Source organism: Sarcophilus harrisii, chromosome 4 (genome assembly GCF_902635505.1).
Source record: "Sarcophilus harrisii chromosome 4, mSarHar1.11, whole genome shotgun sequence".
In the NCBI taxonomy this organism is placed as follows: domain Eukaryota; kingdom Metazoa; phylum Chordata; class Mammalia; order Dasyuromorphia; family Dasyuridae; genus Sarcophilus; species Sarcophilus harrisii.
Genome location: NC_045429.1, coordinates 73,491,845 through 73,506,029, shown reverse-complemented (window position 1 = coordinate 73,506,029; position 14,185 = coordinate 73,491,845). Strand labels below are relative to the sequence as shown.

At 33.5% G+C, this 14,185-nt stretch overlaps 1 protein-coding gene across 3 annotated transcripts in view; it reads right to left on the bottom strand.

The window, feature by feature from the left end:
- Positions 1–14,185, bottom strand: part of C4H1orf21 (chromosome 4 C1orf21 homolog) — a 275,304-nt gene that overhangs the window by 147,235 nt on the left and 113,884 nt on the right. For all 3 annotated transcript variants that reach the window (XM_003767498.4, XM_031937024.1, XM_031937025.1), the window contains one exon: positions 7,508–7,732. In XM_003767498.4, the coding sequence (XP_003767546.1) occupies positions 7,508–7,601 (94 nt within the window). In that variant the 5' untranslated portion in view covers positions 7,602–7,732. The remainder of the gene's footprint in view (positions 1–7,507; positions 7,733–14,185) is intronic.

The following is a 14,185-nucleotide window of genomic DNA, read 5'->3' as shown; positions in this document are numbered from 1 at the left end:
GAAAGAGACTAATCCCTGGGAAGAGAATTACTTTAAACAAAAAATATTAACAGACAATTGTGTTGATAAGCTTTTAGGGAAAGAGTTACATGCCTTCAATAAATTGGCTGGGCTTTTTTCCTCAGCTTAATTGCTGAGAAACCCAATCAAAGAATCTGAGATTATCAGACACTTGAGAAAACTGGCACCCATAAATCTGGGCATCAAGAGAGTTCTTCATTGCTGTAATTCATAGACACTCCAGTTCTGTGAGAAAACTATAATAAACACTACTTTATAGGACCCAGAAAGTTCTTAACAAAATAAAATAAGCAAATGTAACCCTTATTAGCTGTTGACTCTTAATTGCCATATGAGTCTCCCATGAGGAAGATATATGTGAACTGATGAAAAATGCTGAAAGCAGAATATGGAGAATGAGAGGGGGGGAAGAGAAACTGACAAAATAATCATTAACAATATAAATGGAAAGAATCACATCACTACTACCAGCAGCATCACAAAATCTAGCTGAAACTGAACTAAAATGACTAAATGTAGTCTTGAAAAACAGAAAATGCACAGTGTCCTTTTTTTGTAGAGGTAGGGGACTTTAAGAGTGGAACCCTGGTACACTATAGTGCTTGGTTGGTATGGTTATTTTTTTTTTCTTTTTTATCATATCTTTTTATTTACAAAACATATGCATGGGTAATTTTTTCAGCATTGACCTTTACAAAACCTTCTGTTCCAAATTTTCTCTTCCTCCCTCCTCCTCTCCCCCTCCCTTAGACGGCAGGTAGTCCAATACATGCTAAATATGTTAAATTACATATCAAATCAAATATATGTATACATATTTATATAATTATCTTTCTGCACAAGAAAAATCGGATCTAGAAAGAAGTTTTCCTGAGAAGGAACACAAAAATGTAAGCAAACAATAAAAACAATAACAGAAAGAGTGAAAATGCTATGCTGGGGTCCACACTCAGTTCCTGATATGGTTAGTTTTGCTGAACTGCTTCTTTCTACTATCCTTTCACCCCACTCCCAGCTTTTTAAAATTCGTATTATGACAGATGGTTCTTTTTTGGTGAGGGGGCAAGAATATATTTTAAAATGAAGGTAATGTAAAATAAATATCTTTTTTTAAATTTGTCTTTTTTTTTGTCTTTTAATTTGCTCAAATTTGACTGTAAAGATGTATATTTTTGTGAGAGTATTTGAGAGTCAAGAGTTTTAGATTTTGTTCATTAAGCAATGAGAAGCCAATGACAAATTTCAATCAAATGGATGATCTTATTACGGTTGCATTTTATGAAAATTAATTTGGCAGTAGTATTTGTGAAGAATTAGAAGAGTGAGAAATTTCAAACATGTCTTCCAATATCAAGCCTCTATGGATTTCTTCCTTTCATTTGAAATGGCCATCACCCTTAAATCCAGCAAACCCCAAGATCGGGCACAAATGTCATCTTTTTCAATTTGCTTTCCCTATCCCTTTAACCAGACATAGTTTCTTCTTTCAAGTATTTTGTACCTTTCATATTCATTTCTGAAAATATCTTATATCCTCTATCTGAATGTAAACACTCTGAGGGAAGGGACTTAGTCTTAATGTTGTATTCCCTAATCTGTTAGTATATATTATTGTTGTTCAGTTATTTCAGTCATGTCCGACTCTTTGTGACCCTATTTGATCTTTTCTTGGCAAAGATACTGGAATGGTTTGACATTTCCTTCTTCAGCTTATTTTACAAATGAAGAACTGAGGCAAATTGGGTTAAGTGATTTGCCCAGGGTCACACAATTTATAAGTATTTTAGACAGTTGACATAAAAAAAAACTAACAAAGAAAAGAAGAATATGGGTAGGGGAAAAAGGAGAAAGAAAAGAAAAGAAAGAATGAGAATAGAGAAAGAAGAAAGAAAAGATGAAGGAAAAGACAAGTAAAAGAGGGGAGGTAGAAATGAGCAAGAAAAGTCAAAAGAAAAGGTAGGGAGAGAAAGAGGAGGAAAATAGGTCAAGAAAAAGAAAGATTGAGACAGGAAGCATTAAATTTCTCCATTAGGAAGTAAAAAACAATCTTTGTGAGGGTATTTCCTATAATTACCCTCATATATTATGAGAAATATATAACATCTGATTAATTTCTATGCACTTTGTTAGATATTTAAGAAAAGTTGCTTGAATAAATATGACCTAAAAATATTCCTTCACTATCCTTAGAATTGCCCCAGGTTCATGCTTCTAAAATCCAACCTTGGCAGTATATTCAAAAGTCTCCTTAATGACCTCAATCGATCTGCTGACCATTTTTCACATCTGCATTAACTATTGATGAAGGGAAAATTCCAAATTTGGAAATGAAGCTTTCAGAAGTAGGTCTGATTCCCGTTAGCAGGACCCCAGAATCTCTGACACCATCTCATAGGATTGTGTTCTTTTATGCTTACAAGACACTCTCCTGCTCACCCTTGGACACTCCTGCTTCCCTTTTGCCTTGGTACTGAATTCTGATGGCTATGTGAAAGAATATATATACACACATATACATACACATATATGTATATACATGAATACACACATATACATATGTGTGTGTATATATAGACATACATGTGTGTGTATATATAGACATACATATGTGTGTATGTATATATAGACATACATATGTGTATATATTTAAATATATACATACATACACATATATCAACACTAAAAATAAACTCCATATAATGAAGTTGATACTTTCTTATAGTTCCAAAAGTCAAAATGCCAATTTGCCATTTTTAACCTTCTGTAAGTCCCCAAGAGGAAACTATTTTCAGAAATCTGTTGCATTTTTTCTATGTATCTATCTGTCTGTCTGTCTATATACACACATAAATCACACACACACTATCAGACTACTTAAGAGCATTACAAAAACTAAACTGCTTTGTATCAGTGAAAATTACTACATAAAAAACAATTACTTTATTTATAGCCACTATTTCCCCCTATTACCACTCCCCATATGGCTTTAGAAGTATTAAAACTAAGTTAATACTTTTGAGGGGAGTAGCATTAAAATGGTTAAGTGCTGATTGCATATGAAAACACTCACTCATATAAACAGATACATACTTTAGGATCAATTGTCCAATATGTCAGATTTCATGGAATTTGTCGAGTCTTTGGCAACACATGAAAATAAAGCTCAGCAATTTGAAAGAGTTAACAAGGTCATTTCACTTAATCAAACTCTTGAGGCAGTTTAGAAAAAGTACAGTGCAAATGGATTGAAATAGGTATCAGGTTTTAGTCACAAGTACTATGAAATGGCTCTAAGTGATCCTAGCACATCAGTAGTTCAATTAGCTTTTCCTTCGTCCAAAGTGGGCAGTAATCCTACTGTCCTTGTAAACTACCTGGAGGGAAGTTACAGCTACTTTCCTCCATAGGTCACAATCAAACAAGTGATGATGGTGGAACATGTATAATAACTTAAGGTTCACAACATTGCATTTTAATTCTCAAAATAATTGCTGAGTTTCAATTCCAACTGTATTATAAAAGTTTTAGTGTGGTCTTTACTGGTTGAGGTTCACCCGCCCAATTTATTATTTCTGCTTTTTAAAACCCTAATTTTAAAATCATACAAATAGTTTTGTTTTTGTTTTTAAATTAACAGGAATATGAATTTTAAGGGAGTTATTGGGATTTTTTTTATTAGCTCCCTGATTAGCACAAGAGTGTAACTCAAAGATGAATTCAAGAAGTTCATGATTAAGGTTAAGTCAGATATTTAAAGATAATTTACGACCTGGAATATCTGTTGTCACAAAAATAGTCATTACTCATATCAGAGCTCACATGTCAGAGAAATAGCATTCATTCTGGATGCACATGGGTAGAAAGAAGTGTCACTAAACAACACACAAGATATATCTGTGGGCTACCTATTGACTTAAAAGGCCACAAACTAACATAATCTGTGTTCTATTGTATTTTACTTATTTTTTTAAACAGTTCCCAATTACATTTTCATCCGAGTATGATTTGAAACCTCTGGTGTATATCATTTCAGCTACTCTGTATTCCTGTTATGAAAAAATAAATTATTTTATTCAATTCTACTCTGAAAGAACAATAAATTCTGATCCTTACACCAATGTCATGTCTTACTATGCACTAAAATTGAATATAAGACTCCCTATTGGAATGAAACACACACATATGTATATGTATGTATTTGCATATATGTATATATGTGTGGGTATGTATATATATTTATATTCATGTATCTATATCTAACAATATACACAAGTGAACTGAACATTATTTGTAAAGGCATATTTTTAACTGAAGGCAAAGATTATACAATAAGGAAGAAAAAAAGATTTTATACTCTTGAGTTGAGGCATAAGTTTGCTAGAGACAAATTCATTGATTAAATTGTACTAATTTTAAGCAAATCTACTTAGAGGAATAGAAATCCAAAAATCTAATTGCCCCAAGTCTTTGTAAATTTCTCTACTCAAGCCATTTTTATATCATAATTTTATAGGATTCAAGAAGGAAAAAATTACATAATCAAAATCTAACGAATAAAATCTAGGCAATCGTTTTGATTCAAACAGAACAATAATCACAACTTTTGAGGATCCATATAGAATCATTTTCCTAAAAAAGTAAATTATCAATTCCTCTTTAACTATTTTCTCTAAGGATTCTTCTTGTAACCTGATCAAAGATGAACTCAAGAAATGCTTTTATTAATTGAATTAATAAAAGACATCTTTCCTCCTTCTCTTAATCTAATTATTACTTCCTGCATCTAATACGCTTTCTATAGAAACTGGTTAAACCTTTGATAAGAATGGTATGAAGAGATGTCAGAAATTGGTGATTTCTGAATTGATAATTAAAGAAAGAGTATAAAGCCTTTTTATTATTTTGCAATTTGTAACCTAAAGAGATAAAGGATTAATGTTATATATACTTCCACACTAGCAAAATCACGATTACATAGAATAAAAGGAAAATGAGTAAAAGAAATTTTCCAGATAACTGCAAATTAAACAGAAATTCCTTTTATAACTCCCCTATTTAAAAAAAAAACAAACAAACAACTTTCTAAAATGTAATTCATAGGAAATGTAGGAGGCAGTACCTTAGAGTAAAAAATGTGTTGAGTTTGGAATCGGAAGTCTAGGTTCAAATCTCAGCTTGAATAATTACCTGTGATTTTAGGCAAATACTTTAAATTTTCTGGGTCTCAAGTTTCCTCATATGTAAAAAGGGGAGGTTGAACCAAATCTCTATGAATGTAACTTATTTTTTCTCTTCTCCCAAGTTCCCCAGCTAAACATATCGTATATGCATTTTGTACATATTTATTTAAATGTATGTTTTTTTCCCCAAAGAATGCAAACTTCTGGAGAGTGGGAACTGTCCCATTTGGTTTTGTTCACATAATAGATAACTAAAAAACGCTTGTTAATTGATGGTATTATTGTTGTTGGGATGATTCAAGTTAATTAAAAGTTCCATTAATTATGTCCTAGTTCATTAATGTTATATTTTATTGCTCTTAAGATGACACTAAAATCTTATAGCGGCCAATGGAAATAACTTCCTTCCCAGCAACAGATATCCTCCCCCAATTCAAATATAAATGGAAACACCTCCCTTCTTAATTTTAGAGCCTCCCCAGTTCTCCTAATATAGCATGGCAGACCCCCCCCTTCCATACAAATCAAGTGCCCCAGTCATCACACCAAGTGCCCCAGTCACCACACTGGCACAAAAGCTTGGTGGTTCTAAAAATAGTGAAGCTATTTTAGAATGACTGAGTGTTTGCCACTCCAGTCAAATGAGACAGCTCATTAACAGAACATCTGATCTCAAGCAGAGCCCTCATCAAAAAAGAGATGCAGAGGAGAGCTTTTGTAAGGTAACAGTTTTATACAAATATCAGCTGGTAACACCATTAGTTAAACTGTGCAATAAAAATGGGTTGTTGTCAACCAGAATGCATTCTTCAACATCCTCTCATATTGCCTCATGAGAATCATGAGAACTGATCTCTCTAGGTAATGATGATTAGTAACCCTACATGACCCTGAAGTGCCTCTAAAATTGTAATAAAAAAATTGAAGTATATTAAGTCATTTTAGTGTTGTGTATTTTATGACATGTTTAGTTTTTCAGTTGAGCCTGGATCTCTCTCTATCTTACCTAACCTGGAAGAATAGTGGCCACTTACAGGTTTAGTCTTGATGCTGACTGCCACAGAAGATTTCACCTGCATCATTTTTGTGAGCCAGTTTATTTCAGGAAGGCTGATGGTTCAATTCCATCCCTCCCAAAGTGTTTCACAATATTTATGCTGAACTAAAGTGAGCACTGATTGACTCCAGACCTACTACAGCTCAGAATCCCCAAATGCAAGAGATATAACAATCTCAGTGTCCCCAGAACAAGGACGAAGAGTTCACCACCATATATAACTAGACTTATTATTTTTAGAAGGTAGCTAAACTAGACTTATTATTTTTAGAAGATAGCTAATCCATGTTTACCATCTGAATTTCTAAAACTAGGTAGTAAGATCTAACACAACCCAATCCTGACTAGCTGGGTGACCTAAGTCTTATTATCTCTACTTGCAAAGCAGGCATCATAATATTTGTTCTGTCCATTATTGTGAGATCTGAGTCAGAAGAAACCTACCTTCCTTAGCAGCCATTTAGTCTACCCAGGACTAGTAAGACATGATCACTGTTCATCTAACCTTTGCTAGATGATATTTGGTAATGGGGGAAATCTATTCTCTTCTGTAACAATCCATTTCATTTGGGTTAGAAAGCTCTGATGGTTAGAAAGATTTCTTGCTATAAGTCTAACTCTGCATTTCTGTAATTTCAAACTCTTTTACCTAATTTTACCCTATGGAGCCCAATGGTTATAAAGTCTTTTCCTGCTATAAGTCTAACTCTGCTCTTCTGTAATTTCAAACTTTGCTATAAGTGTAACTTAGCTCTTCTGTAATTTCAAACTCTTTTACCCAGTTCTACCCTATGGGGCCAAATGGAACATTTCCAATCCTCATTACTACCAGGACTATTGTATGAAATTAATGAGAAGACTCTCTATATAAAGATATGTTTTGTAAACCATAAAAATCATTCTTGTCTACTCTCATCCACTGATTCAGAGAATAGATAATTCTGTTATCTCTAAAATATTTATATGACTAGTATATCTCAGTACACAACCACACTTGGAAAAAGTTTTTTATACATTAATTGAGGAATACACCCAGGCTCATGAACCCAAATATTCTCCTGCTACAGACAGTTCCACTGCTCCTACAACCTTCCTTACTGAAAACTTCTCCCAAAGACATACCACATATTTGATATTGTTATTAATTGCCAGATTTGTCATTTTATTACCTCTAGGACTACTATGAAGAAAATCAAACATTAGAATTTCTGTCTTTTCTCCAAGAGATTTAAAAGCAATAAAGACTCACCAGCAAACACATCTCCATTCTGGTAGTTTTTCCCCTTCTGGGCTTCCTCTTCATTCTGAACAGTGGCAACATGCTTGGCGGAGGCACAGCCCATAGTCTCATTCGGTCAGCTCCAGCCTCGCTGAACTACAAATCATCTCTACAGACACAGGCACATACTTTTGTTTTTTGAAAAAAAGGAAAAAAAAATCTACCTTCCAGCTCAGTTGACCAAGAAGCTTTTACCTGCAAAAAGAGAAAGGTAGATTTGAATATGTGTAGTTACTAAAACATCAAGTTCAATATCTGTCAATGACTTAAACCCATGTACAATAACAGAATGTGGCAGCTGAGTAAAAAATAACAGTTTTGTATGACACTAGAAGCATGGAGGGAAACCCCCACAGTTAAACAATGGCTTCATAGGGGAAAATGTATATATATATATACACATATATGTGTGTATATATATATATATATACTATATTTAAATAAGTATATATAAGTAAGGTCATCCTGTTGCCTAGCCTCACTAATAGGCCATGCTTATTACTATCTCAAACTGTTTTTTCAAGTTGTTCCTTTTCTCTAAAATAACCTCTCCAAATTTCCTTGTAGCCCTCTGTTTCTTTTAATTACAACATAACTTCCAAAGCTTCTTCAAAATCCACCTTCTTCATGAAGTCTTTCTTAACACCTCTAGTTCTCATTGATTTTCCTCACTGACATTTTGACAAATGATTTTCCTCACAATACTTAGTGCTTCATTAAGAACTATCTCACAAAGCTAAAGTGGAAGCTTTGAGGGCAGAGATCCTGTTGTAATCTTCTGCATCTACTACAGCACCTAAAATTATAGTAGATAACCCCAATACACATTGAATGTAGAAAATCTCCTATTTCCTAAAGCTATATGGATGTTACAACATTTTGTGGCAGTTCATTTATTAAAGATGATGCTTGAGGATGAAGATAAGACAGTTTTTTTCCTGATACCTATTCACTCATTCACTTCCGAGAAAAGTATCAGAAGAAATAGATCTGAAAGATCAAGAGAAAAATTCTGTCTCTATTTGCAGAATGTATCTTATTGTCTACCAGTATTGTCACAGACAATTCTATGTAAGGAAAGAGTGAATTCTAATACTAAAGTTAAAGAGCTCCTAACGAGCAATGGAAGGATAAATGCTGAACAAGAATAGACTGTAACAGATAACAGAACATTATAAACAAGGAACTATGAAGGAGAATTGTTAATAGAGAGGATGTGATCAAAGCAAGGACCAACAAAAGAAGGCAAAAGCAAAAGATAAAATAATGGATAGCCATTTAGTTCCATAGAATCCTCAAAATGTAAGAACCCATCGAAGGCCCCTGAGATGAAATTTTAGGATGATAAATTTTTGGTAAGAATTTAGAAAAACAGAAACAGATGAGTTTCAACCTGATTCAGTGATTTTCAACCCACAATGCCTTGAATTTAGTAGATGCTTAATAAAGATTTTTAAAATTAATTGAGTAATCAGGAACTTTGTTACCAAAGGGAGAAATAATAGAGGATATATTCTAGGGTCTAGAATTGAGTACATTCTCTTTTCCATTTTTATTAAAAGACTATTCTAAGGGCAGCCAGGTGGCGCAGCGGAGAGAGTGCCAGCCCTGAAGTCAGGAGGTCCTGAGTTCAAATGTGACCTCAGACACTAACACCTCCTGGCTGTGTGACTTTAGGCAAGTCACTTAACACCAATTGCCTGAGCAGCAAAACGAACAAACAAACAAAGAACCAAAAAAAAAAAAAACCTATTAAAAAATAAAAAAAGACTATTCTAAATACATATTGGCATAGTTCCTAACTAGACTGCAATTCTATTTAAATCACTTTCAACAAGTGTTTATGCTTACTTCTTATTTTTGGTGTAATGGGTTCCTAACCTCTCTACTATCATATCAAAACAGTCCTTCTACTTTTCTCTTAGAACAAAAAATATGAAAATTAATATAGTCAAGACCTTAGTGATACCTCTACTGCTCAGGAATAGTTGGATTTATAAGATTTAGGTTGATTTTTGTTTTTGTTTTTGTTTGTTTTTGCTGGTCCTCATTTTTCTAAAGCCAGTCAATAGACAATAAATACTTAACAAATTAGTATAGTACCTACTACAATATCTTTATAGGTACTGATAAATTTTGGTTGAATTGAATAAAGGATATTTAAAAATACTTATTAAGCACCTACTATGTGCCATACACATAGTGTGCTAAGTGCCAGGGCACATAGTAGGTACTTAATAAATAATATGCCCTGAAGGAGCTCAGAATCTAAAAAGGAGACAATAAGCAAACAAATATATACACACTACAGACAGGATAAATAGAAAATATTTAACAGTGAAGTGTGAGGGCACTGGATTTAAGAAGGATTGGGAAAGACTTCTTGTGGAAAATTGCACTTTAGCTGGCACTTGAAGGAAACTAGGGAAGGCAATAGGGAGAGACAGAGAGAGAAAGTATTCCAGAAATGGAGGACAAACCTAAAAAATTGTGTTTTTTTTTAAAGATTGAGTAATAATCACAATAATTTACATTTATCTGGTAATTATAGCTGCCTTTTACTGTCTCCAAGAATAGATTAAAAGGACTATTCTACAGGTAGAGAGGTTTACCTAGTACTTTGCTCAAAATAACTCTGCAATGTAGTTAACAAAAAGATAATTATGCCTATTTTATAAAGAAGGAAACTTCATACACATAACGATTATATGCAGGAAACACAGATTCAATCTCATCCTTCTAAGTGAAAGTCCAAGATTTTTCCTATGACACTGGATTGTCTCTCAGCTTCATCTGAACACTTCAGTCCATCTCCTATTTTCAAGGCTTTTTAAAATAAATAAGCAGAGAGATTACTGATCTACCTGATGATATTCTAACATTTGGGCTTTTAATTTTACAGGATTTCTATTTGATGGCTCATTCATGCAATTTCTATACCTTTTAATTCAGAGGGTAATATAATTTAATGTTATTTATGGCTCCTAATCAGAGGTATATATGATCCAAGTGACAGATGAGTCTCTTTCTGATCTGGTGTGATTCTGAAAGGAAGGCTCTAAAGATGTTCTTAAAGAATTTGTCCCAGGGCAAAATGATTTTCATGCAAAAAATTTTTCAAAGTGCTGTTAAGAGGCAAGAGGCATTAAAGGAGATGAGAGGACTGGGAAGGGTGCTGAATTTGAAATCAGAAACCTAAGTTCCAAATATGCATGCTGCTACTTCTTGGATGTATACCTCAAACAGGCTATCTAATGTTTCTGAGTCTCAGTTTCTCAACTGTAAAGTAGAGGGGGGTCACAAAATTATGATTTTCAATAAATCTTGTATTTGTGTATCTATTTTACATATTTATATACACCTGGGGTCATGTAAAATTTCTCAGGAAAAAAGAGGTCATGAATGGGAAAAGTTTAAGAAGCCCTGAATTCTCTGTCATGATTCCACCATAAACTTGAGCAAGTTAAGGTAGGAATCACATATATACACCAGGCTGAGAGCCTGAAGCTCAATCCCTACCACCAGCATTACAAATAAGGCAACTGCTCTGTGTTTCTCATAGCAGCATAAAAACTATTAGAAATACTACTTCTGCACCCTTTGATCCATCAATACCACTACTAGATCTGTATTCTAAAATGATCATAAAAAATGGAAAAGGACCCACATGTGTAAATATTTTCACAGCAGCTCTATTTGTGGTGACAAAGGAAATTAAGGGGGTGCTCCAAGTGGGGAATGGCTGAACAAATTGTGATATATAAATGCAATGGAATATTATTGTGCTAGAAAAACGTGTAAAGACTTAGAACTGATGCTAAGTGAAGTGAGCAGAACCAGGAGAACATTGTTACCTGGTAACAGTAACATTGTATGTCAAACTATAATAGACTCAGCTCTTCTCAGCAACACAATGATCAAAGACAACTGTAAAAAAACTTATGATGTTTTCCGAAAAGGAACTAGGGAGTCTGAATGCAGTTTGATGCATACTATATTTCCACAATTTTGTTTTTTTTTTGCTTTTTTCTTTCTTGTGGTATTCCCCTTTTGTTCTGATTCTTCTTTTACAATATGACTAATGTGGAAATATATTTAATGTGACTGCACATGTATAATCTATATCAGATTGCTGTCTTGGGGAGAGAAAAATTGGAATGCAAATTCTTATAAAATTCAATTTTGAGAACTATGTTTACATGTAATCGGTAAAAAAAATACTACTAAATGGAAATAAAAGAAATACTGCTTTTTCATTTATTGCAATGGGTTCAATGGACCCCAACATAACCTCTGAGGCAAACAGTAATGGCCAGAACTATTTGTCCAATAGTGAGAATAAACTGATCAAATGTTATGAGATTATAGAAGCTTTTTGTATCTATTTCAGATGCTTTAGTAGACATTTAATTAATAGAGCGGAAGGCTGCTGTCAACTCATCACAGCATCTGACAACATTTTGGAAGAAATACTAACACATGCACATACATGCACACACACACTCACACAGACATATACACACATACAAACACATATACACAAACACAAAATCAAACAAAGTGGGGTGGAAGTAGAAGGGATTAATGTATTCTGAGTCAGTCATATTCCCTTTTAGATCCAATCAACTTCTCACCTAGTTCAAACTTGCAGAAAAGCCACCATTTCTAACAGTCACTCATTTCAAACCTGTTTTATTTGACAGTGTCCCTTTCAAAATGCCAATGTGCCAGAAATCAGAAACATTCTGGGAAAAAAATCCTTTCCATTTCCCAAATACCAGAAACTGATTGAGGGAGGAAAACTTCACACACTGAGTGAAGAATTAGTGATGTGAGAGTCAAGTGAGAATAAGGGTAGACCCTCTCTTCCTCTATCATCTTTTCAAAATAAAGACATTTGAAAATCAAAGGGAAATTCTTACCAACTACTTCTAAATTTTCATTAGAACCAACAAAAGAAATCTCTGACTAGCAATCCTCTACTCCAGTTTAATGTTAAAAAACACACATGAAATTACTGACACACCAAACATCATTCAAGGAGTAAAAGCCTAAAGCTAATTTTTAATTTTTTTTAATTATAGCTTTTTATTTACAAGATATATGCACGGGTAATTTTTCAACGTTGACAATTGCAAAATCTTTTGTTCCAACTTTTCCCCTCCTTCCCCCACTCCTTCCCCCAGATATCAGGTTGACTAATACATATTAAATATGTTAAAGTATAAATTAAATACAATATAAGTATACATGTCCAAACAGCTATTTTGCTGTACAAAAAGAATTGGACTTTGAAATAGTGTACAATTAGCCTGTGAAGGAAATCAAAAATGCAGGCAGACAAAAATAGAGGGATTCCAAAGCTAATCTAATGGATTACCTTTCCCCATCTCTGAGCAGTATTCCACTAGTGGAATACAGAAAAATGTGTTTTGTGTGGCTATTAGTGTGTGTATGAATGCACGCATTTGTGTATGCATGTGTGTGTGTGTGTGTGTGTGTGTGAAATCATGATTAATTGTAAACCTCTATAATAGAACAAAAAAGGGCTGAGGATGGGAACTAACTATAAAACAATGCATTTGTATACTATTTCTGAGGGAAATGACTTAAAAGCACTTTTGTGGAATTTACATAAAAATTTTTAGTAGAACTTCATTCTTGGGCCTCCTATATTTTTCTCAAGCTGATAAGGATAGATCATAGGCACATTAACAAGGAAAAAACATTTGATCTATTTCACAATTTTAATTAGTAGGTAGGAGGATTTGATTTCATTATATTTTTGTATAAAATTTACCATCTTCATTGTTTGTTACTGCTTTAAATTCATATTCTCCCCAACTCAGAAACAGAAGTAGATTTCATTTTTAGAAGATATATACTTGACATTTTAAAACAATATACTATTTTAAATGCTCCTCAAAATTTTTGTCTTAATTAGAAAAGTAACTAGCAATTTAGCAAACTTTAATCAAAGGGATTAATGGTGAAATCACTGACAAATGAAGCATTCCCAACCCAACAGACTATTTGTAAATATCTGGGGAATATTTTCACAAGTCACTAATGTATTTCACCCATATATAGAGGAATACTTATAAAATATTCCCAATGAATACCTCATTGAGAGACTACTTCCATGATAAAGTTTCCTTCTCAAATGAATGGGGATTATACCCAAAATTTTCTTTCTAAAGACAAAGGAAATATTTGGTCATAAATGTTTCTTTTAGTCTCCATCTCTTTCTCTGTATTTGTCTACACTGCTTTTCTTTTTCCAGTTCTATTCTAATCCACTCTACCTCAAATAAAAACTTTTATTCATTAACCTTCTTAAAACCCAATGCTTTTTCAAAAGATATGGACTTGATTATAGAATGACCAGAGTGGGTACCTTTCTCTCCCATATTATGCTGCTATTCAAAGTATTCCATAAGATATGTGATGTCATTAAATAACCTACTTCCAACAGTGAAGATGGAAACTAATCTATGCTGAGCCATTCCAAATGACTCATTCCTATCAGTTCCCCATAGTGAGGCTGTTAATCATGCTGGGGCTCTTCCCTGAATTCTCTTGACATTGCAAGAGCACCAAAGCAGTATGTGGCTACTCATCAGTAATCCTTTGCTTTTGTTCAATTCC